We start from the raw sequence: 26,187 nt of genomic DNA, 5'->3' as shown, positions 1-26,187 counted from the left end.
GTGGATTGAGCGCCGGTCTGAGAACCAAAGGGTCGTCGGTTCAATTCCCAGTCAGGGCCCATGCCTGGGTTGTGGGCCAGGTCCCCAGTGGGGGCCACGTGAGAGGCAACCACACATGGATGTTTCTCTCCCCCTCTTCTCCCCTCCTTTGTCCTCTGTCTAAAATAAATAAAGAAAATCTTTTTAAAAGTTTGGAGATTCACCCTGTGATAAATGACCCAGGGAATGATTTTTATAAGCACCAAACAGTCTCAATAGGCGTGTATGTGACCGATTCTCACTGTTATACCTGGGTCCTCATCTCATCACGTAGGTTTCTTTTTTGAGCTCATTTTTGTGACCTGAAGTTAATTCTCTCTGTTTTCAGTGAAGACTTTCATTTAAACATTTTTCTTTGTTGCTTTTATGGAATCAAATTAAACATCAGTGCGTATATGCCGCTCCACACAGAGGCGCATGTGTAAGCACATGGGAGGGAGGGATTGGGATGGGAAAAGGCTAGTGATTTGCCGTGTGCTGCAGGTTCTCCCTCTGCAGACACAATAAGCAAAGGCGTCCTTCTGTGAGAGTGTCACACACCCACACAGACACAACGTGGACATGCACTCGGGGCCCTAGCGTCCTTCTGTCAAGTACAGGGGAATACACTGTAAAAATGTGAAAGTGGCTGAACCTGTATTTCATGTAGACCTTCCATTCCCCTTACCGGTCATCAGAAACATGCCTACTGCGTGCACGTGATGAATTATCTCCCACGAGAAAAAGGATTGTGGGTTTAATGCCCCATCACAGATAAACAAAGGGGTCAGCACATGTGACCCCGCTGGGCTTCCTCTGCTGACTTACAGCACATGGGGAGTCATGGGCGCTGCATCCGGTGGTACAATCGCGAAAAGAAGGAAAGAGGGAAGGAAGAGAAAAGAAAAGAAGGAAGCTCCGGATTACAGTCACCTACCACAAGCCCCGGACACGTTCTACTCCAGCAGCAGTACTGAGGTGCAGTCCCCATGCTCATTTTACACCTCACTGGTGCTTTCATGTAGCACGGAAACCTGGTTTCTGGTCTTCAGGCATTTTTCCGTGAATCACCCTTTAGAATAACCAGACAACCCCTGAGCATTCTCTGGTGCGTATACGGTTTTTTTTTTGTTGTTGTTGTTCCTTCTTGGTATGAAACTCGGTGCCCAGCTGGTCCCTAATGTGGCTGAACTCAGTCTTGGTTGTATGTCTCTGTCCCCGTTCAGCGGTCAGGGCGGAAGGGTGCCTGACTTGACAAGCCTCGTTTCAGAGACAGAAACGTCTCAAACACGTAAATGTTCTGTTGGCTGAAATGCTGAGACTGCCCGTCGAGAGAGAGGCCGTTAGTTTTATTAATTCACCCGAGCATAGATGGACACCTGACCCCCGGGCTCGGCGGGGGCCTGGCTCACAGAAACGCTTGTACAATGCCCATCGTCTTCGCTAGCGTGTGCGGCTGTGTGCAGGTGGATTGGCGGTTATCACGGGGCTCTTCGTAGCCTCTCACACTGGTGAACCCACACGCGTCGTATTTCTGGATTCAATCAAACACCATATTTGGAGAATCAGGACAAGACAGGGATGCAGCATCCTAGATGATAGAGAACACGAAACTGGAACTCTGCCTGGCGGGTTGGTGAAACTATAAAAGAGAAGGAAAAAAAAAATCCGTGGGCACTGATGGAAGTAAATGAAAATTCCGAAGCAGAAACTATGGAAACACCAGCTTTTTCCTTTTTTTTTTTTTGTAAAACCTATTCGTTTGCTGAACTTCAGATGCGCTTGGAGGGCTGTTTCCCTCGGGACTTTTGGAAAGAATTCAGCCTCGTAAAGCTAGCTCCAGCTTTTCACTAGGATGCTCTGGGAAGAGGGAAGACTTCCCGGGGTGTGAGACATTAATTAACCAGTCGTTTCACGGGCCAGTACAGTCACTTCTTGCCGGGAAAGGGAGGGGCCCCGCCTTAATGAAGAGCCGCGATCCCCGCCTGTGCACATTCTCTTATTGCTTTGCAGGCACAAAATACGCAAGTAGGTCATTTCTGCAAAGAATTCAGAGAGGGAGCGAGGCGGGTGGGGGAGGGGGTCTGCTGGAGACAGAACGGTTCTGCCAGAAAATTCCTGGAGCCTTTCTGCATTAATCACCTCTTTCCTTAATGGGGACAGAGAGGCCTGTCTTAGTGATTACGCGGGGCCCACACTGCCGTGACGAGTTGTTTTATTCATCAAATGGCGTGAAAGAGGCCTTCCTCCCAAGCCGAGCACGGCTCATTTCATGAGAAACTGTGTAAAAAAGAAAAAAAAAAGGTGGAGGTTTAGGGGTGAATGCTGGAGCTGCACAACATTCGTTGGCAAGAAAAAGTAATTAGTGATTGCTAATTCCATGAGGGAGGGTTGGTACGTCTGCATGTTCTCGGCTCAGGGCGGTCCCAGTGAGTGTCAGAGATGGTGGGACTCAAGGAACATGTCACGTATGTACGACCTTGCGGGGTCATCCTGCGTCTACTTGTAGGTCCAAGGGGGTTGGGGTTCCGACTAGGGTGATTTGAAAACAAACACCTGCTTCCTGCCCTGGCTGGTGTGGCTCCGTGGATTGCGTGCCAGCCTGAGAACCAAAGGGTCACTGGTTTGATTCCCAGTCAGGGCACATGCCTGGGTTGTCGGCTGGGTCCCCAGTAGGGGGCGCATGAGAGGCAGCCACACATTCATGTTTCTCTCCCCTTCTTTCTCCCTCCCTTCCTCTCTCTAAAAATAAATAAAATCCTTTAAAAAAATTATTATCTGTGTGTGTGTAACTGTGAGAGTTTTTTCTACATGGAAAACGAGAGGTGCTCACTAAGCCGTTGAAGTGTGGGATCTCGTAACATCTATAATTTACTTTGAAAGCTAAACACGAAAACGGTATTACATTAAACTATTAATAAAAACATAATGAGAAAAAGCTGTTACGCACACGCACAGCCTTAAAGGCAGACACAAACACACCAGTCCCCACCACACACACACACACACACAGGTGTTTTCCATTGAAAAACTTCTTTTCGGTGTCTTTTTCATTTTGTGAGAACAGACATTTGTACTGGAACGATAACCTGAATCCAGTCAAATTTGAAGTCCCTGCTGTTGTTACTTGTTACAAATATTGTAGACTCATTTTGCCTTACCGTTAGCTCCCCACACACCCCCCCAGGAGGTGTTTTATCACAGCGTCAATAGCAGCAAGAGCCGTTACAACCTCTAAGTGTCTCTGCTGTGAAAAAATGGGCTACACTGTTGCTTTGCACAGGGAGAAAAGAACGGGCCAGGAGAACCCCGAACTTCCCAATCAGCGTCACGCGGATGTGCTTGCTGCAGCTGACCAATCAAAGTGTGGTGTCTTCTCTTGCAGGGTTTTTAAGCACCGGTGACCAGGCGGCCAAAGGCAACTACGGGCTCCTGGACCAGATCCAGGCCCTCCGATGGATCGAGGAGAACGTCGGGGCCTTTGGCGGCGACCCCAAGCGCGTGACCATCTTCGGCTCGGGCGCGGGAGCCTCCTGCGTCAGTCTGCTAACCTTGTCCCACTACTCAGAAGGTAATCAATAAAGCTTCTCCCCGCGGTGCACCGCTGACCCTCGGGGCCAACTGAAGTACGTCCCCCAAATGACACGCATCTACACTCTCTCCTCGGGACTCAGCTTTCTTTCCGTTTTTAAAAGTGGAGACAGAACTGACACAAAATATTAGGTGGGATTCAGGTGTACAACATAACGCTATCATCTTTGTATATGTTGCAAAGTGATCGTGGTAAGTGTAACTCACATCTCTTGCCTTGCATTGTTACAAAATGTCTTTTTCTGGGGACGAGCAATACAGTATTCTTAACTACTGTATTTTCCCTTGTAAAAGGCACATATATGCCTTGTACATGGGATTACGCCCATGTGTGATGCACATCCTTATTTTCCCCCAAAGAATTTGGGCAAAATGTGTGGATTATATACAGCAAAAGACGGTTTTTCCTAATACACCTCTTTTCTTACTTAAAGGTACAACCATTATGTGCGGGGTACAATGACCAAAGCAAAATGACTTCTTGCAAAAGGCGAAGCCTTTACTTTTGCCTTTTTACCCTTATTCACTCAACTTCAGATGTTAACTTCTAATTTCAACTTGGTAGAAGCAATGGGAAACGGAAAAAGGACGTCCCTCATAGATGTGGGTTTGTCACCTTTGCAGTGACGTCTTCTCACGTGATGAGGCCGGGGGCCTCTCCGCTGTCACCGACTCTGTTCCCTACGCCGCACTGTGCAAAATGACGTTCAGAGTCAGCTGTAACTGAATACAGGTCACTTTTCGGATCCTAGCTTACTCGAGCTCCTTCTCTCTCGTCTGTCGGTGACGGAGGATGTAAGCCCTTTGGAGATTTAAGACAGGCATCAAAAACACAGAGAACATAGTCGGTGATTCTGTAGTAACTATGGATGGGGCCAGTGGGTGCTAGACTTACGGGGGGGTCACTTCGTAAGGTATAGAAATGTCTGTCTGCTACGTGTTACACTTGAAACTAATATAATAGCCAACGTCAACGGGAGTTGAAAAACATAAACATTTAACTTGTAGAGAGAGAGATCAGCGGGGATTGGACACAGGGCGCCCCGTACCTCTTTGAATGGTTTCCATCAAAAGCACGTACAACTCAAAAGGAATTATTTTTACTTTAACTAGTGCCACAGTATCTTCCTTTGAGGTACGTCCACGACCCACAAACACGCCGACAAAGGAAGGCGCCGTCGCGCTGTGTCAGGGTGTCCCGTTCTGCCCTCGCTTCCTGCACCCTCGCAGACAAGTCGCTGAGCCTGTCTGCGCCGTGGTGCCATCATTAGCAACATAAAATTGGTGGCAGCTTTTTCGTCCTCGACGCTGAAGGTCTTTGAGGCTCCGTTTCCTCATGGATAAGGAGACCTGGCGTTACAGGCTTATATTTGTATTAACCCTTCAGTGAAAAGGGAAAGGCAGTCATCACATAAATACCCTTTCCTGGTTCTCACCTGGCGACTGAGAAACGTGTTGGAACCAAAGTTTGTAGGAATCAAACCCACGTCGGCCCAAACTAATGGGCAGAAGGGTGCTGATGGCTTAAACCGACAGACAGGCACGATTATACTGTGCATTGGGGTCTTGCGTGGCTCGTTTGGGCAAAGCGCCCTTCCAAAAACAACCCAGAGATGGAATCAAGAATGGGGCCGATACCCACAGGGTTGGCCTTAGGAATTCCACTTCCAGCGCGATGTTCTAACGAAATCAGCATACATGTGGAAAATGCATTCACAAACACACGAATCACAGAATTATCAGAGCAAAGAACGATGGAAACAGGTACGAGATTAAAAAGAGACAAGACAGTTATAAGGAACATTAATTAGTATTTACTCAAAAGACCACTAATTAGTTTTAATAATTGAGCTTAAGTTATTCAACAGCCTGAGAAACACCGTGTAAAAAATATGCATGAAATGGACACAGTTCAGCAAAGCAGGCTAAGGAGGAAGAATAGCCCCAAAGAATGACCCTAACATGTTAAGGAAACTTGCGTGTTACAGTACGAATTATAGGTGATATTTTTTCTTTATTCAACTTTTCTCACTTGTCAGGGATTTTATTGCTTCCCTAACAGACAGGTACATCCATACGTCTTCCTCACACATGGCCAATAGTGGTGAGAAAGAAAAAAAAAAGTAACTTCTAGCAGTATTTTCCTAATTCTGATTGTTTGAACCCATAAATGTCTTCAGAGATCACATATGGATGTCCTTTCTTTGAAGGGTTTTCAAACGCCATTGTTTAGAAGCCAACACGCGACTCAGTAGTTCCTTATTTCCGGCAATTTCAAACACAGGGGCATTAGTCCCAAATGAGTCTGATGGTGTGTCGGGCAAAGCCACATCCATGCCAAGTCTCAAGGTTGTGTCTCATCGCTGGGCAGTTCACATTTTACTCCTCAAACTGCCCGAGATTTTTCAAGTTTCTCACCAAACAGACAGCTTTAAAACGAGGCAGAATAAATGGTACAAAGGCCTGGGCTTCAAATGGATGCCATTTTGAAATGAATAATCTTTATTTAAATCTGCATTTCTGTTGAGGGTTCCAGTAAGGCTTTCTTCAGCAATAGTTAACTCAGTTAATGGAACTGTAAAATTTCAATGCCCCTGATAGGTTGAGGAAGCTGCTGGAATGACGTCGCTGAATGTATCCTCTGAGGCTGGTTTCCGTCAACTCGTCTTTCCTGTACTGAAGCCGTACCCAGTTTTTCCACTGAGACAGAGTAGCCTGTGACCTTCCTTCTGGCCCAAAGCGTATTTTTAGGGACCGGGGAGTGGGGGGAGTGTCACTGAGACAGGCTTTGTTGATGTGTCATTTGGGATAAGAAGCAGCTACGACAGCAGAGCGCAGGGAGAAAGAGGATGCCTATTTCTGCCGGGGTAGGGAAAGTGTAAATGTAGTTTTATTTTCTCCAACACCACTTGCGCTGTGTTTGTGTGTGTGTGAGAACATCCTATAAAAGCAACGCCCAGCAGGGAGGTGGGGGGGTGTGGGGAGAGCGAGTGGACTTGCGTGAAAGAGATTCTGCCCGAGCTGAATGCCGCCGGCCCTGACGTTCCCAGGTCCGGGACTCAATCAGAGCCTTCTTTGCTCGGTACAAGCCGCTCTTCTGTCTGCCGGATTTTCATTTGCATGCCCCCAATTTTGCACCTGCAGGCCTGTTCCAGAAAGCCATCATCCAGAGCGGGACCGCGCTGTCCAGCTGGGCCGTGAACTACCAACCGGCCAAGTACACGCGCATCTTGGCGGACAAGGTCGGCTGCAACATGCTGGACACCACGGACATGGTGGAGTGCCTTCGGAATAAGAACTACAAGGAGCTCATCCAGCAGACCATCACCCCCGCCACGTACCACATCTCCTTCGGGCCCGTCATCGACGGGGACGTCATCCCTGACGACCCCCAGATCCTGATGGAGCAGGGCGAGTTCCTGAACTACGACATCATGCTGGGCGTCAACCAGGGCGAGGGCCTCAAGTTCGTGGACGGCATCGTGGACAACGAAGACGGCGTGACGCCCAACGACTTCGACTTCTCCGTGTCCAACTTTGTGGACAACCTGTACGGCTACCCGGAGGGCAAGGACACCTTGCGGGAGACCATCAAGTTCATGTACACAGACTGGGCAGACAAGGAGAACCCGGAGACGCGCCGCAAGACCCTGGTGGCCCTCTTCACCGACCACCAGTGGGTGGCCCCCGCGGTGGCCACCGCCGATCTGCACGCCCAGTACGGGTCTCCCACCTACTTCTACGCCTTCTACCACCACTGCCAGAGCGAGATGAAGCCCAGCTGGGCGGACTCGGCCCACGGCGACGAGGTGCCCTACGTCTTCGGCATCCCCATGATCGGCCCGACGGAGCTCTTCAGCTGTAACTTCTCCAAGAACGACGTCATGCTCAGTGCGGTGGTGATGACCTACTGGACGAATTTCGCCAAAACTGGGTAGGTTCTCCCCACCTTGTCGTTCCCCTGCTCCCAGCTGTCTCGTGCCTCCGTGCAGGTGTTTGCACAGCTGTACCGCCGCGGCTTACAAGGGCCCACACGGTAGTCGCTGCTTCCAGTTTCTACCAGGACCACGTTTATTCTTGACCCCTAAATTATTTCATCGAGACTCATTTGTTTAATCCTTCCCTGGCCATGTGTTTACTGATTTTAGAGAGAAGGCAAGGGAAAGAGAAAGACAGAGAGACAGAAACATTGGTGTCCATTGGTGTGAGAGAGAAACACAGATAGGTTGTCCTCCATATGCCCCCCACCTGGGGACTGAACCTGCAGCCTTTCAAGGTATCATAGGATGACGCTCCATCCAACGGCACCACCCGACCAGGGCAAGCCAGCTGTTTATCACAGTGCTTGCTGGGTCTGACAAGTTCTGTGTCCTCCTTCCCACGGCGGGATACAGACACATTTGCCAGTCTTATTGAAAGCTGACTCTGGAGTTTCAAATGTGAATAAGACCTCGACTCATTTGCGAAATAATGGGGTTATCAAAACATGTGAGCCACATGATAAGGATCCTAATTGTGTAACCACGGAAACGAAATAGATCTAATAACGATAGAGAGATACTATGTGTTTGTGTGTATACTCTTATACACACAAACATAAAGGCATAGCTCATTTTACAACCATGGGCTTTATTGTTCGATGTTGCTTTATTTATTTATTCATTCATTTCACAAACGTAAGGTTCATACCCTCCACCAGCAAAGATTACCATTTCCTGAAGTGTCAGAGGATGGTCACCATTCTTTATGCAGTGACGTATTTTCACTGATGTATACGCCTTGTTTTTAAGCGTAATGCTATGATTGCATAGCCCACAGACCACAGCAGTGACGGGTAACCAGTGCACCCCAGAATTGTTAACACAGGCAGCCCCCGACAATTTAGTCCGGGACACTCTTTTCCCTCAGATGGTCAAATAAAAAATAGCAATACAATAGCCATCCAGTGGAGACAAATCAAAATTATACCTGTGTTTGGGTCCAGTCGGCAAAACATATATTCTTGGGTGTGCCGCAGAATTTTAGTGATGAGTGTAGGTGTGTCATAAAAAAGGTTCACCTGGTTGGTGGGGCTCAGTGGATTGAGTGTCGGCCTGCAAACCAAAGGGTCGCCAGTTCGATTCCCAGCCAGGGTACATGCCTGGGTTGTGGGCCGGGTCCCCAGTAGGGGGCGTTGCAAGAGGCACCCACACACTGATGTTTCTCTCCTTCTCTTTCTCCTTCCCTTCTCCTCTGTCTAAAATAAATAAAATCTTTTTTTAAAAAAGACCAAAAAAAATTTTTTAAAAAAAGAAAGAAAAAGGTTCAAAATCACTGGACTACAGGATAGTGTCCGCATAACTTGCGTGTGCCCTGGGAAAGCAAACAATTTGAGTCCCTCTCTTCCTGGCAACGTTGGCTTCATGGCACTGCTGTAGAACCCAGAGGGCTGTGTCTCTAATGCTGTATAGTTATGAAATGTGCTTCACATATATAGGAGTGTATATAAATATTTATGCATATTGGTTTCCTAAGTAAATATACGTTTCCTATACATGTGTATATATAGAGATAGGTATTTATGTGTATCTATAAATATATCTTTTTACAAGGCTCCCTGGCTAAATGTCTAGAAAATGTACAGGAGCTGCCTCCAAAAGTCTACTGAGCACATTCTCAGCAAACGAGAGAAAAGCGTGCCCAGCACCCTAAGGAGCCCCATACACCCGGGCATCTTCATTTTCTCTTGTCCTGTAACCTAGTTGTGGAAATTAATGAGGTAGCATTCTATCCTGCCTGCCTGTGCTTCTGTCATTGACCTTGAGCCTCTTGGCTGAATTGAACATGAAGATGCTCCCGGCGCCAGGGGGGGTGAATCTCCCCGTGGCAAGCCAGATGGCCAGGCTAGCTGCCCACGGGGATGCCCTGCTGGTGCCCACCCCACAAGGCTCGAGAGAGGGGGAGCTATGGGGGATTTGGGGGGTCTCGATGCTTAGGGCTTTCCAAGCCATTGTTCTTGACAGGGACTCCAAATACTCCTGGTGGGAAGGGGCTTCCGAGTGCTTTGCGGTCTTAGCCCAAGTAGGATGCATCTGCCCAGTGGGAAGTGTGTAGCCTGGGTGCCCGCTTGGAACGGTCCGATTTGATATGTTGGGAGTAAGAAAAGCTGCCCTGGGGGCAGCAGAGAAGGGAGGAGATGCAAAGATTTGGGAATGAAGGTTGCCCGTCCTGAAACCGTTTTTTATTCCACAAAGAGAGGATTCAAGTCCATACGTTTGTTTATGTAACAGTGGTATGTTAGCTTCCTCGGGCTGTTGAAAGAAATTACTGAAAGTGATGTTGTTTGACACGACCAAAGATGCCCAGAGGCCCTGCGAGGGAAGCTTTCTCTTTGTTTAAAAATGAAAGAAAGGACCCTGGCTGCTGTGGCTCAGTGGATTGAGTGTGGCCTGCAAACCAAAGGGTCGCCGGTTCGATTCCCAGTCAGGGCACATGCCTGGGTTGCAGGGCAGGTCCCCAGTAGGGGGTGTGCAACAGGCAACCACACATCAACCTTTCTCTCCCTCTCTTTCTCCCTCCTTCCCCTCTCTAAAAATAAATCAATAAAATCTTTTTTAAAATGAACAAAAAAGAAAGGGGAGTAATGAGTGGTAGGCTCACCCCTAGTTGATGCCTCCAGCAACCAGGATGGAAAATGGCACAGCGTTCTGCCGTGGATTGCTTTTTAATGTCGTAACTGTAGTTCCTACGACCCCTTGGCTTGGCAGTGGAGGTGCACACCCCTCACTGGGGGCACAGGCAGGGCATGGACACATAACATTACCTGGGATTTACCACAGCCCATACTCAAGGGACGATGCTTGTTACCTGGTTATGACATTTCTGGCCTTCTTAACAGTGATGAAGGAGCAGGAACACACAGGAAAGAACGAAGCCTTGCTCTTGTAGAATAGCTGCCTCCCGACTCTGAGATAGGGGTCTCCCCAAGGTAACGGGATAGAGATGATGGGGGGTGCCTCAGAAGTCTGTTGGAAGCATCCGGAGGCCGTCCAAGCAGGAGTTCATTTTGCTTCTGCGGTCCACAAGGAGTGGAGCTGAAATGATACTTAAGACACATTCACGCTGTGAGGTTTTTATTTTTAATTAATTTGCAAAGATGGTTGATGGGACTCAGAGCATCCTTAAAGGGAGGTACTCAGAACTCCATTTACTGTGCAAAGCAACATGGCACTTTGGACGTAAGCAAGTGGAGAGCAGTATTGCACGGGCTGCTGGTTTAACAGGAAAACGGGCTGGACCTGATGGGCATGGTGTAGGGATTGAGGTGTTTGTCAGCAGGTGGCAAAGGCTTCCGAGGTCGTTGCGAGTTAGTTACGTAGTTTAACTAGGGTTGTGGCCTCAGCAGCCCTGCGCAGAGAATTACCTCATCCCCATGGGAGCTGCTTCAGTGGTCCAGGTGAGGAGAACGAGCCCAAATGGTGCCAGGTAGGGAACGGCACCGGTTAAACCATGTGTGGGCTCACGGTCCTGGGTGAGAGGCTTAGCTGTGACCTCCAGCACACAGGCGCAAGCAAGGATGCAGAGAAAAGCCTAGAACGCAGGTGACGACCAGCCACCGCTCCTTATGAGCACGAGGGAGACAGGAGTTTGAGGAAAAGAATAGCTCGTCACGCACCCCAGACCACGCACGTGGAGAAAGGAGCACACGGCTCCGGAACATGCATTAATTGCTATTATCATCTGCTGGGACAGCAACAGTTTGCCACCTCACACTCGGCGCCCTGCATTCCCAGTTGTTCAAGGCGGGGCTGCAGCTGCCGCTGTGTTTTATGCATCCTGAAGCGGACGGGTACCTCCTTATGTCTGCGTGTCGGTGGACATACATGTAGCAAACCAGCTTTATTCGTTGGTTTGGTTTTTGCTGAGCACCCAAGAAATGATGTTGGGAAGGTGCGTGTGGAGGGGAGGCAGAGCGATGCGGAAGGGAGTGGGAGAAGACAGAGGAGGATGTATTTGTCCCTAAGAGACTGTCTCATTGGCCCACGTGAGACCTAAACCCAAACACGGAGGGAGGTGAACTGTGCAGGCAGAGCATTCAGGGGCCGTGTAGAAACAGGGCTGACGTGGAGAGTTTTGATCAATGAGAAGTGACGTCAAGGAAAAACGAAAGCTGATTCCCACGTTGGCCGCGGTGGTAAAGAATACGCATCTTTGTCCTGTCAAAGCACTTTGGCAACAGAAGGGAAGCCGTGGGTCCTGGCCGGTCAACACAACCCAGGCACTCATTGATGGAGGGCCAGTTCAGCCCACGTTCGGTATGGACAGAGGTGGATAGAAAGCGAAAACAAAGCTCTCCCTAGAAAATATGGCCATGAAGATGACTTTTATTTTTTTTTACAATTTTATTTATTTATTTTTAGACAGAGGGGAAAACAAGGAAACATCCATGTGTGGTTGCCTCTCATGCGCCCCCTACTGGGGTCCTGCCCCGCAACCCAGGCATGTGCCCTGACTGGGGATTGAACCAGCTACCCTTTGGTTCACAGCCCGCGCTCAATCCACTGAGCCACACCAGCCAGGGCATGTGAAGAGGACTTTCCGCAATCAAATTTTGCCTTGTACCCTGAAGACTTCAGATGCTATTAGCATTCAAATAGTGACATTACTTCCTCATGACTAATACACCAAATATGTTCTATAGCACCAAATATACAATAAGACCAACATGTATTTCAATATTTTTACCTTGTTTTCCAGAGTTCGGGGTAGGTATGGTGCAATGCCTTAGATCTTTGCTTTGCTTCAGGTGCAGCTCTCCTTGTGAATTTGCCAGAAGCCCATGATTAATCTATATTCCACTTTTACGGAGTCTTTGCAGAAAGCAGGAAAGACACCGTTAAGGAGAATAGCCCAGAGGCATGAGTTGACATTACAAGTGACCTTTATTGCCAAACAGTACTTTATGCGAAAGAAATAAACACCTCTACCCATTCCATCGGAGTCACTGAACACGTAATTCTTGGTGTGTGACTGCTGTTTGTCCCAGCGGCCAGGTCACAGTCAGCTGCCACTGCATTTGAGGGCAAAGGAGAGCCGGGTGCCTGCAATATCACCTTATCAGGATTCACTGCTGTGTTTAAAGAACTCCTATTACCTATCTCTAGCCGATAAAGTGCCCGCAAAACCTTAGGAACACACGTGAACTGTGTGTTCAGTGCCCAGGTGACATCTTCCAAAAGTACGACCTTTGAAAATGTTCATGCTTTTCTTTCAAAAATACGACCCTGGAAGATGTTCGTGCTAGGGGTTGGGGTATCTGGAGGAAGCCGTTTTGAGGCTCTTCCTGCAGAGAGAAGATGTGTCTGTTTCTCTCGTTAACCATGATAATCTTTAATTTTACAGCCGGGAGTTAAAACATGGGAAACGCTACAGGGAAATGTAAACACCATTGGAGATCGACAGTGAGCGGGGCGTCCGACACCGTAATGTCGGCTCTCGGCTCTCGGAAGCTCCGTGGGTTCATTTTGGTGGAGGTTTCCAACTGTGCATCCGAGAAGTTTAGTAGATTATATCAGGGTCAAGTTTACCTTTCTGCTTTCCCCCAAGTCCAGGGCTCTGTTCTTTGAGAGCGAAATAAATGTGTTTCTTTCCTTTTCAAATGTACCCTAATTTCCATCGAAAAACGGCCTGCTATGCAGCAAGAACAGAACCCTCTTGTTCCCACGTGACGTCTCCTTCATGAGCGAGGCTGCCCAGCTAAGAAACAAATGCACTTCGGTCGGCTGAGCAGAATTAACAGGGGTCCCCACGGCCTTCCGGGGCTTCCAGACAGTGGAAATCAAGAAATGCTTCCGTGGCCGATTCCCAGTAAACACAGGAAATTTTCAAAAAGTTATTCTAGGAAACTCAACTAAAAGAAACATAAGATGCTCTGTTGAATCCAACACTTACTCTACAACGTAAAATTTCTAAAACCGAGAAATAAAAAGCAGTGTATTTTCAAATGCGTTGTTTCAAAGTGCATGTCATCAGGACCTATAATTTTATATTTTTGGTCCCATGAGTAAAATAAAAGCAGTGCATTTAGTTATGAGATAAAACTGCTTTTCCTTTGGTACACATATATAATCATATCCATATATCTACATGTGTATACTGTATAAGCTGTGATATACAGCATGCATGAATACATATGTACCCTATATAATGCACAGTATATACTGTAACACACAGTGTTATAAGCGTATACTATATACAATGTAGCACAGGCTGTATACACTATGCTTTAACACAGCATACGCTGTAACAGTATGTAGTATCCCCTCTGTACTGTGCGTGTATACTACTTTATAGCCCTGCCTAAGGAAACTTGTAGGTATTCTGAATTATACAGGGTCCGGCAGAAGTAAGGCCTGCTTGAGTGCGGTTGGTAGCAGAATGATACGGGTGTCATAATTTATAGTTGTCATTTGGACATGTCACCTCAAATGTCCTACGGTGCATTTGAGTGTGCTGTTGGTGTTACGGAATTACATGCTTATGATTTTCTAATAAAAAGGGGGCGTTATTTGTGCTGGACCCTGTATATTTAGGTACAGTATAAATGACACATATTTTAGGTATTCTAATATGTGTATTGGCAGAAAGGGATAACGTTTATCAAGGTCTTACTCTACGCCGGCAATGTTGGAGTGAATCTTCACCTTCATCTCTTACTTCCAGACCCAGAGTTCTCTGTAGATGAGGAATTCTGAGAACTTGCTCACGATTTCTCAGGTGTGAAAAGCTCAAGAGTTCGGAAATGATTTTGACAGCCTCGGATGCGGGGGCTGAAGTCCTTTCTTTGGCAGATGTGGTGCCTGCTGGCCGTGTCTACCATGTGTGTCCTTCCTGACGTCGGGGAGCATCCGTAGACCTCATGTCTTCCCGTAGGACCTTCCAGTCCACCTGGTTTCTGGCGTGGGGGCCTGCAGTGGGCAGGGAACTTCATAAAAATGCACCCAGACATGCTTTTCCTTTATTGCTGTTGCAGATAATTTGATGCCCTTTAACCACAGGCCAAGTATTATGAACATGCCATCACACTGCCATCGGGAATTACTTTAAAAATACTGTTGGATAAAGAAGATGGGGTGCATTTTCACAAGGGACATTGGTCAGCCATAGAAAGAGTGAAATCTTCCCATTTCCGACAGCATTGGTAGACCTAGCGGGTTTGTGCTGAGTGAGTGAGTCTGGCAGAGAGAGACAGATACTGTATAATTTCACGGATGTGAGCAATGTAAAGAACAAAATAAATGGAGAAATAATACAAAGAAAAAAGGTCAGTAGGGGAGTTTTAAGGCAAAGACAAAAGGGTAGCCATCTTACATCCCTGCAGAATGCATGCACCTGTTGCTACGTCAGTATTTTGTGTGGGTCGCTAAACACCTGAGATGAGCGGACGGTGATTTCTCGGGGTACCTGATTACACGTCCTTGTGTCCTGTGGAAGCGTGTGACGTCCTCTCTGTTTTGTCCTCCCTTCTCCCCCCAGTGACCCCAATCAGCCCGTGCCTCAGGACACCAAGTTCATCCACACCAAACCCAACCGCTTCGAGGAGGTGGCCTGGTCCAAGTACAACCCGAAGGACCAGCTGTACCTGCACATCGGCCTCAAACCCCGAGTGCGGGACCACTACCGCGCCACCAAGGTGGCCTTCTGGCTGGAGCTCGTGCCTCACCTGCACAACCTCAATGAGATTTTCCAGTACGTGTCCACCACCACGAAGGTGCCCCCTCCCGACATGACGTCCTTCCCCTACGGGACCCGGCGCTCCCCCGCCAAGATATGGCCCACCACCAAGCGCCCGGCCATCACGCCCGCCAACCACCCGAAGCACGCCAAGGACCCGCACAAGACGGGGCCCGAGGACACCACGGTCCTCATCGAAACCAAGCGGGATTACTCCACCGAGCTGAGCGTCACCATCGCCGTGGGAGCCTCCTTACTGTTCCTGAACATCTTGGCTTTCGCCGCCCTGTACTACAAGAAGGACAAGCGGCGCCACGAGACGCACCGGCGCCCCAGCCCGCAGCGCAACGCCAGCAACGACATCGCGCACATCCAGAACGAGGAGATCCTGTCGCTGCAGATGAAGCAGCTGGAGCAGGACCACGAGTGCGAGTCGCTGCAGGCGCACGACACGCTCAGGCTCACCTGCCCGCCCGACTACACGCTCACCCTGCGCCGCTCCCCGGACGACATCCCGCTCATGACCCCCAACACCATCACCATGATCCCCAACACACTGACGGCCATGCAGCCTTTGCACACGTTCAACACCTTCAGCGGGGGGCAGAACAGTACGAATCTACCGCACGGGCACTCCACCACCCGCGTATAGCTTGCCTGCCCCCGCGCCCCGCCCCCCACCCAGCCCCGCACCCCTTCCCGCGCGCGCCTCCGCCAGCCACGGGGCGAGCAGAGAATCGGAGAGGCAACGCCTCCACCCAAGGAATGCTCTCCACCCCGCCGACGTAGGACCACGCCAACAAATCCCACAGCGGAAGGGCAGCCCGTGCTACGGACCGTGGGGACGCACCCCACTGGCACCACATCAACTTCTGGCCCTCCGACCTGTGGAGAGGAGACGTCGCGAGCGGAAACCCTGCTTTCACGTGGCCACGGCTGCAGCGAACCTTTCTGGGCGAGGCCCCCGCCCCCGTGCGCGCCTTTCCAGAACCTGGGTATTCCCCCACCTGGCCACCCAAGCTGACTCCTCTGGAACTTAGCCAGGGACACTTCATGCTGGTGGTGTGTTTTGTTTTGTTTTGTTTTTTAAATTGCAATTTCAAAATAATAATAAGAATAATAATAATAAAAATAAAAGTTCTTTATGTGCCATACGAGAGATGGCTCTAGTTAAGGGAAGAAAGAATCTGTGGGCGTTTACCCAGCAAACGAGCTCTGTCTAGTCCAGGAAGGAGGAGAACTAGAATTTTATGATTCAAGTGGAACGCAGTCCGAACATAGACCTGTGGGCAAAGGGATGTTTTGCCAGCCTGGACTCTATTTAAGAAACTTTGTAACAATAAAAAGAAAATGTATATAGCTGTGAGTTGAAACACACAGACACTACCCCACCCCACCCCACCCCACCCCCAAGAAAACACGACAAAACAAACAAGGCTTTTATCGGTGTTTTTAGTTTGAAAGAGCTTTTTCGCAAGATTGTACTATTCCCATTGTGGTCTGGATGTATATAAATATATATATATATACACATTAGTCATATCACCTCTGTTTCCTGCAGACATAGGAGGTGTTTCTTCTTAATTCCTTGTGACAATGAGGACAGACGGTTTTGAAATGTGTTTTCTGTGTAGCAGGGGGCGGCGTCTGTCTCACCGGGGACACCTTCCCCTTCCCAGGTCGTAGCAGTGCGTGTGACAGCAACCTTAGGAGACTGTTGTCTTACGGAACATTTATTTTGTTGCGTGTGTGTGTGTGTGTGTGCGTGTGAAACTTTCACAAAGTCGTGGACCCAGGCACAGGCAGAGCCCCATCAGGCCAAAAAAAAAACAAAAACAGAGAGATTTCAGTTCTGTCTTTCTGGCTCTCTCAATGTGTTGGGGGAAGGGTTGCTCCCCAGTGCAGGGCCCTGCCAGAAAGGAGAGAAAGCAGGCCTTTGGCGAGGCGGGCACCCCGAGTCACTGCCGCTCTGTTCTCCGCAGCAGCTGCAGCAAGGGCTGTGCCATGCTTGGGTGTCCCTAGCTCAGCGCATCCCGTGGCAGGAGAGCTCACGCCTTCCCTTTTCTGCGGAAGCAAGGAGTCCCTTATTTATCAGCAGGCAGAGTTTTGGTTGTTTGTTTGTTTGTTTTTTCCCTTATGTGTAGGTTCGTCTCTCAGCATTGCTTCATGTGGATTTGTGTATCCATCTGTGATCACAAAGGCGACAGAAACACACACACCGAAAGGAAGGCAGAACCTCAACAGCGCTTGGCGTGGGTTGTCCGGCAAGTTAGGGGGGCTTCCCTGTGGAGGGGACACGTGCAAGTCATTCACCCGTTTGAAGTGGACAAACTCGGGGCCGGAGTCCCCCTGACACGTGGCCATTTTCTCCTTGTCCTTTTCACCTCCCGCGAAGAATATTTTGAGTGTCGTAAAGGGCGAGGGGGAAGAAGCAAACGGGGGCCAGCTTCCGTGGTTATGTTCTGTCTTGCAGAAACTCCCGCAGCCCCAGGAAAGAGTAGCCAAAGATAAATGCAGAGGGCATGTCTGGGCTTCATGGGGTGTCCCGTAGAAACCCAGTCTTCAATGCCATTGCAAAGGCGGGCGGGCCCCCCCCTACACACACACAGCGCCACTTTCTCCGGATACACAACCCGTCAACCGCAACGGTGGTAGCTATTTAAATCCGAGCGCTTGAGAAAGCTCTCCAGGGAAAAGACACTTCTGAGAAATGGTTGGCAGCCGTGTTTCTCTTGGTTTACGTTGGAGGACGAGTGCCGGTGTGTTTATGTTGTCACAATCTCATCCCCCATTGGGACACGGTGAAGCCACGCGCCTTTCTCGCAGCGGAAGGAGAGGAATTGTGTCCCCGGGGGCGTGAACCTCGCCAGCTGGCGTCACGCCATCCTTCGGGCTCTGTGTAAGGACCGCAAACACGCTCCGCCACACCACAGAGGACAGACACTTGCGTCGGTGTGGGTACGTCTGTAATTCGAGTTCCAGTATTTGTTTAGTATTTCCAATTGTCTTCAGCTAGCAATATGCCCAGTACTGTAACAGGCTTGTCACATTGGGGTACGGGGGGGTACAAAAAAAAGAGTTCTTGTTAAGTGGATAACTACTTTAGCTTTTACAGAGGATTATGATCAAAAGCAATTTAATACACCTTCAACGATATCTTATTTCTACATGGGAAGGAGTTCTAGAATCTTCATAGAGTTCTATGAGAATACAATATACTTGCTATCTATAAAAAAACTGAAAAAAGAGGAAAATGAGAAAAAATGTGTAAAAAAAATAATTTTACTTTCCTAGGCTTCTCTACCTTGACAGGCACGCAGGGTTTAATGGTTTCTTGGGTTATTATTTTGCGGTTTCGTTTTTGATTTTGCCTTAAGTAATGATAGAACATATATATGGCTGGACACATATGTATAAACTTTTCAGCAAGCATTTTTAATAATAAAATATCACAGTATTTTCTAACGCTCTGTGCACCTAATTACGCGTCCATTCTTTTGTAGGCGGTTGACTGATTTATTGTGGTTCTTTCCCGCATGCCCTTTCTCATTTGCCAAGTTAGGTGCTGCAGCTGACTTACATTATAAAGGCAAACCTCAGGTGCTCACGGGGTTGGTTCCCACACTTTCTACGCTATTGTTGGGTCAATTCCTCGGCCAGGCGTTGGCGCCAAAACCCCAGGGAAGAGCAGCCAAAGGTAAGAGACTGCTGAGTAAGATGCTTCCTGCAGCGGGACAGCCAAAAACCGTGCACCGCGCACACACCGCCATTCTGAATGTCTGCGGGTTTTGAGTTGTGTGTGATATCGCGATGCCTTAAAGCTTTGGAGCACAGGGCGTCCTTTTGAAGAAATCTTCCAGTGGCAGCCAAACAATTCTATTGAGTAAAGTTCGAGAGTCGGAAAAGCACTACGGTGCCAACGATGGCAAATTTGTCACGTGCTTACCGCACCCCTGGCCGCTCCTTCTGTCCTATGTAACATTCAAGGTCACCCTAAGGGGCAGCACCTGGGTTTATGTTTAAGCAGAAAAAAGTTTGGGATCAGGAACTTTGAGTGGTTAGAATTGTCAGTAAAGAAAGTCCAGTAAAAGGGGATGTCGAGTCCACTTTAGGGGTTGCGGACGGCCCTTGATTTGTCTTAAGCCAGGATGGCTGAGGATGACCTGCATCGGACCTTACCTGCAGTTACAGTTGACCTTGGAGCAAGGGCAGGGGTTAGGGACATGGACAGCCACCCCCTTCTCCCGGTCAAATATTCACACCCAAATTTGGACTCCCCCAGACTTTGCCTCCTATTCCCTGGACGACTCACCAATCATGTAAACAGCCAATTAACAATATCGTGTATGTTATGTGTATTATTTGGAGTTTCCTTAAAATAAAGTCAGCTAGGCGAAAGCAAATGTCATTTAAAAATCATAAGGAAGAGAAAATATATGGGCGGTACGGTACTGTATTTATTGAGACCCTTAAGTTTACGTCAGCTGTTCACAAGAGGAATGGTCTGTCTGTACCTACGTCAGTGTTGTCTTCTGTGATACAGAAGTCCCTAAGTTTTGTAAGTATTGCTAACAACACAACAAAAATGAGAAGGCAGAGTGGCAGGGAGATGCCTGTGTATTTACAGGTAGAACGGTTTCTGCATTGGTAACGAAGAACTGCAATATGACTGCTTGATGGAATCAATCTGATTGCTTCCTGGGGGTAAGGGAATCTCAACAAGTTGTCCAATGTAATTCTGAAACTTCGTGGAGAGCCTTGGCTGGGTGGCTCGGTCGGTTGGCATGTCATCCTATGCACCAAAAGGTTGCGGGTTCAGTCCCCAGTCAGGGCACATGCCTAGATGACGGGTTCCGCCCGCAGTTGGGGTGCATACAGGAGGCAATGCTGATGTTCCTCTCTCTCTCTCGCTTCCTCTCTCTCTCAAGTCAATAAGCATATTCTGGGGTGAGGATTAAAAAAAACCCATCTATAAGTGGACCTGTGAAGTTCAAATCCTTGTTGTTCAAGGGTCCAGTGTATTATATATTTTTTAAGATTTCATTTATTTATTTTTAGAGAAAGGAGGAGGGAGAGAGACAGAGAGGGAGAGAAACAGCAGTGTGTGGTTGCCTCCCATGCGCCCCCTCCTAGGGACCTGGCCTGCAACCCAGGCATGTGCCCTGACTGGGAATTGAACCAGCGACCCTTTGGTTCACAGGCCGGCGCTCAATCCACTGAGCCACAGCAGCCAGGGCTCCACTGTATTTTACACGTGGCTGGACCCCCTGCGACGTTGGCATGAATTTTTAGGCTGGTCAGTAGAAGTCAGATGGCCAGGCTGTTTTTTCTTTCTCAGAACGTCCTTCAAATGCACTTACCACGTCATATGTTATGAGACACGTGTTAGGAGAAAAAATTGGGTTCTTCCAAGGAAGTAAAGCAACACTGTGTGTGTGTATGAAATTTTTAATGGGTATATAGGAAAAGGTATTTTACAACCCATTCTTCCCCTAAAGGGACTATTAGCACAAATACGTAGAAACGCTACAAACAGTTGTGCTTTCTCAAAGCAAGGACTGTAGGGAAAATAGCGGAGATACCCTGCTGCTATCTCCCATTTGGTCACAGAGAAGACAGCTCGTTGAAAGAAATAGGTGGAATATCCCCCGGGGAGGTAAGTGTGATCCCCAGATGGCTTCCTGAGGTCATCACCTCCTTACAGGAATGGGCTGGCCGTTCTGGGCTTGGAGAGAAATGACCAGGGTGGGGGGGTGGTCTGGGGGAGGCATTTAAATGAAAGTTCTAATCTCCAAATGCAAGACCTTGGGCTTGAGTATCTCCGTTGATGTCAGAAGGAAGTGGTTTTAGGCATTTCTGGCACCTCAATACACGAGCCCAGCAATGCCCTGTGGAGAGCGGACAAGCAGATGGGGCCCAGTTTCAAGTGTTGGGAGCCTGACTGTGCCCCGGTGGTGAGCTCTTTCAAACTTCCCTTTGTGAGCCTTATTCTGCGAGACGGGGTTACATTATGTATCCACATAGCTTTGACACCAGTATCTGTAGGCTGTTGATCTTATGGGGCTTTAGCTATTGATGACGCATTATTAGCCCTTATTTTTAGGTGTTATTTATGTGCTCTTTTTGATATGGTATAGGTAATGTTAAAAAAATTTTTTTTTCAAATTATAATGAGCAAAAATACATAACACTTTATGGGGACATGCATTACTTAACAACCTTAAAACAAGTGCTTATAATTTTTTTTAAGTATTGATTGAGCCAGCCATTTAAGCAGCAATTGTTTTGAATTTTCGGACTTTCTAATAGTAATGAAAACATACGGCTCTAACTAGTGACAAATCAGGATGTTGGATCTCAAGGCCACTCTCCCGGTGTAGGTTCTTCCACGTACCGATGAGGAAACTGAGGTACAGACGGTAGATGAATTGGCCGGAGGGGCAGAGTCAGGCGTTAAAATAGGCTTTGAAACCAGGGAGCGAGCGCACTCTCTCGAAGGCTCACCAGCTAATCTCTACTAGAGCTGGTTAGGGCAAACGCAGATGACTCCTGCGGAAATTTGGCAAGATATAAAAGAAGATAAAAAATCTTCATCTCTCCATGCCTGAGAAAAATGATAGCTTACACACACACACGGATGTACACAGGAACATTAGATTCAGGGTGCATATAGAATTAGGTTTTTGAACAAAATCTGTTGTAACTAGTGTAGTTACACGATCAGGTTCATTTTTGCGTTATTAAACGTCGAAATCTCCCTTTTGCTGAAATAAGATTTTGAGACGCTGCGGTGCCTGCATCTGGCCCGAATCTGTGTATATTAGGGTTGGTGAAAAGAAAGAAGGAGTTACTACGCAAGGAAGCGTTGTCAACAGTTTACAATGTAGGGAATGAACGTGTCCTAAAACCCGCCTGCGAAAGACACGGCATTTGGGGCTTGTGAATGAAAGGGAAGAGGAATCTGTTCACAGCCCGCGATCCGTGTGCTGGCCACCCAACCCGTGCGGCCTCAGCACGTGCGTGGAATCCCGTGTGCCTACTACAAGGATTCATCCCTACAGGTGTGCAGCAGGGCCCCCATTTCCCAAGACGTACGCACACAGTAGCGAGAATCTTCGTTTTCTGATCGGGCTGCACGTGCTGCTTCAGAAGTTCCTTCTAGTGTTCTCCCATCTTGGGGACAACCTCTAGACCGTGACTAGACAAGGTCCCAGGTTCTTGGGTGGTGGGGGGAACACATTGGCTGAATGTTGTTATTTGGGAAGATGAATTCCACGTTTAATACCTCTCATGTGTTTACAGGTGGTGTTTTTCTTTCTGTCCCTCTCCCCATCTGACACTCACATTTCTACGTGCTGACATGGTCCTAGTAAACATTCATCGGACACCTGCTTGCCTTTGACATCCGCGAGCCCCCTTTTTATTGTAACCCTAGTGCAGCTCATCACAGAACACGTTTTGCCTTGGTCCCAAGTCCGTTCCCCACCACAGCTACGTGGATGCTGTGCAGTAGCAGACGGGAGGCACAGACAGGCATTTGGAGATGCCTGTCTCATGGACTGTGGAGAGTTGCAGCTTTGTATTTTGAATTATTTACTGGGGTGACCCAAGAAAATGGCATCATCCATCCCGCCTGCAAAAGGGAAGTGGGCATTGGATGATGGTTGTGTGCGTGCCCGAAACACATACTTTTGCTTCCCTCCCTCTGTCTCTCATTGTGTAAATGGTCCCTGAATTTTAATTTGGCATCAACACTCTGTTGTCTGTGTCCGTGGACTGGGCACACATACTCCCTTCCCCTGCTTTCATCCAATCCCCCCACCCGCCAGCCCCCCTCCCCTCTGACAGCTGTCAGTCTGCCCCATGTGTCCATGCCTGTGTTTCTACTCTGTCAGTGTATTCTGTTCGTTACCTTCCACATATAAGTGAGGTCCCACGGTACTTGTCTCTCTCTGGCTGGCTTATTTCACTCGGCGTGGTGCTCTCCAGGTCCATCCACACTGCCGTGAAGGGCAAGGTGTCTTTCGTTTTCACGGCTGTGTCCCAGGCAATATTGGAAGATAGCCAGTACCATCACTCTCGCCTTCTTCTGGGAGCTCAGCATAACAACCCGGCGACAATTTTCTTTCCATGGTCTCTTTATTTATGTGGCCAGCACACCTGTATAGCCTGCACACCGGGCCCTGTGGGGATACGGGAGAAGCAGACAGGTGTGATTTGTCCACGCTCCTGGGGAGGAAAGAGACCGCTTCAGGGGCTGAGCAGACATGCACAGAGGGAACACAGAATCCAGCAAGCTTAGGAAGCAACATCGAACTATGTCCAGGGACAACATAAAACAGAGAGAAACATGCGTTTAGCGCTCAGGGGGGTGTGTCTCAGGCCTGACGTGTCTGATCTTGAAGCAGGAGGTGTGAGTGCCCGAGAGGGACCACTCACACCCCCCCCCCCGAGCACCTGCCAACACCAGGCATGGCCTTGGGGGTGCAAATAGAAGGCAGGACATGGAGAAATTTGTGGTTTTTGCAATTGTGCAAGACTTGTATGGAATGAATGGTTATCGCAGGTATTTCTATATATATACACATACACACACATACTCGTAACTCACCGTTGCGAAGAAACGACCCCACAGCATATGAGCTCTTCCTTGCAAACGCCGTAATGGCACCCTTGTTAGCATACGCTCTTTTAAATGCCACACGCTGTGTGAACACGGGTCTTTGATTTCCTCGGACTATTTGATCTTGAGATCAAGCACAAGCGGCCCATTCCTTTCATCGCCGTTTCAAGCTACGCTAATAAGAGCAAAGACGCTCCTCGGGACGCGTGCTCGGTCTGTTCACATTAGCATCTCCATCACACGCACAGGCTGCCGAGTGCCGCTACCCCTCCGTCAGGGACAGGGCAGGGACCGGTCAGGGACCGGTCAGACATCAGTGGACGCCCCACGTGGCAAACCCCTCTTGCACACGTCACAGTCCCAGCAAGATAAAAGCCATTTTCCGCACATGTAAAACGGGGAGACCATCCAATCGCACCCATGTTTTTATCGTGCCTTGGGGGACGACCAAAGGCTAATTCTGCTTCCTCTTTCAGAACAGACTTTTAGTGGCAAAGGATGTAAACACACACACGGTATATGTCTAAGGGTGTACGTGTTTGTGGTGTGTATAAAACATACACTGTACTGGTAATTATGCGCACATTGTGTTTGTCTTATATGTCTAAACATGTACATATAAGAAATGTATGCTACATATTATGAACACCAGCAGTACAAACTTCACCGCATCTGTATGTTTTCTCCGCCACGAACAATTCTTTCTGTACAGTTGATCCGGGCCCTGGGAGAAGGGTCATTAAAACCCAATTAGGCAATGGTTCTCATCCATACACTTCTTCCCTCATTAGGAGGCAATCTTTTGTGAGACGTCAGGGAACTTGGTTTAAAACCAGACCGATTTCAATTTCCAGCGCCCACACTTAATTAGCGGGGTAACCTAGCGTACAACACTTACACTCCTCATTTCTCCCCTCATTCAGTTTTAGGGCCATAATGTAAATAATGTCATAAAGTCATAGGGATAATGGTATAAAACATTTGAGGGTTTTTTGTTTTACTGTGTGTTAATATAATCAGAAAAAAATATTTTAACACAGAAAAAAAAACGCAAAGGGATGTAGCCCAGTAGGTGGCGCTATCCTCTGTCAGCGTAGCTGGTAGACACTTGGGGTGGAAGGGGAAGGATTACTGTAGCCTTGTACTGTGGTTTGATATCAGGCAGTGTGATTCCTCCAACTTTATCATTCTTTCGCAAGACTGCTGTGGGTATCTGGGGACTTGACAGTTCCATATAAATTTTTGGAATATTTTTTCTAGTTCTCTTAAATATGCCATTTGTATCTTCATAGGAATTGCATTGAATCCATGGATTGCTTTGGGTAGTGTAGACATTTTAATGACGTTAATTTTTCCAATCCATGAACAGGGGACATGCTTCTACTTACTTGTATCTTCTTCATTTTCCTTCTTCAGTGTTGTATAGTTTTCCAAATACAGATCTCTTACTGTCTTGGTTAAATTTATTCCCAGGAATTTTTTTTGGATGCAATTGCAAATGGGATTATTTTCTTCCTTTCCCTTCCCAATAGTTCCTGATCGGTGTATAAAAATGAAACTGATTTCTGGATATCTATTTTGTATTCTGCAGCTTAACTGAATTCATTGATGAATTCTAGTAGTTTTTTGGTGGACTCTTTAGGGTTCTCTATATACAGTATCATGTCATCTGCAGATAACGACAGTTTTACTTCCTTCTTTCCAATTTGGATGCCTTTTATTTCTTCTTGTTATCTGATTGCAATGGCCGCAACTTCCAGTACTGTGTTAATAAGGAGAGGGGAGGGCAGTGGGTGCTGGGGCATGGAGATGCGTTGACATAAACAATGCAAGGTTCTCCATCAATCTTTCTGAAAGCTCTCTTGAAGCATTCATGTCCATCTTATATCCCCCCTGTGAAGGCTGATTTTACATTAAAGAGGGAGACTCAATGGTTTTGTATATTTTTTCTAGCTCAGTGGTCACTTTTTTCATTACGTCTGCCAAAGGAACCTAAAGCAACAGCCCAACCTGGATTTTGCTCCTAATTAGCCATGAGGTAGAACATTTGACAGTAGTATATGAACACCTATTTTGTTAATACCTCTGGATTAACACTTTTAAAAAATCCCCAAAATATTACATTGGGAATTGGCAGCATCTCCAACTGGAGAAATGTGTGCTGCTTGAATACAAATTGAGGAATTATTATAGTTAGTTCTTATGAAACCAGTTCTAGGAAAAGGTTATTGTTGCAAAATGAT

General features: G+C 47.9%; 1 protein-coding gene across 5 annotated transcripts in view; it reads left to right on the top strand.

The window, feature by feature from the left end:
- Positions 1-17,134, top strand: part of LOC139440587 (neuroligin-4, X-linked-like) — a 354,500-nt gene extending 337,366 nt beyond the window's left edge. For all 5 annotated transcript variants that reach the window (XM_071220389.1, XM_071220388.1, XM_071220387.1 and 2 more), the window contains 3 exons: positions 3,404-3,589; positions 6,754-7,543; positions 15,124-17,134. In XM_071220389.1, the coding sequence (XP_071076490.1) occupies positions 3,404-3,589; positions 6,754-7,543; positions 15,124-15,973 (1,826 nt within the window). In that variant the 3' untranslated portion in view covers positions 15,974-17,134. The remainder of the gene's footprint in view (positions 1-3,403; positions 3,590-6,753; positions 7,544-15,123) is intronic.
- The last annotated feature ends 9,053 nt before the right edge of the window (positions 17,135-26,187 follow it).

Source organism: Desmodus rotundus, chromosome Y (genome assembly GCF_022682495.2).
Source record: "Desmodus rotundus isolate HL8 chromosome Y, HLdesRot8A.1, whole genome shotgun sequence".
Lineage (NCBI taxonomy): Eukaryota > Metazoa > Chordata > Mammalia > Chiroptera > Phyllostomidae > Desmodus > Desmodus rotundus.
Note: the sequence above shows the minus strand (reverse complement) of the source record. Positions and strands in the feature narration are given on the sequence as shown.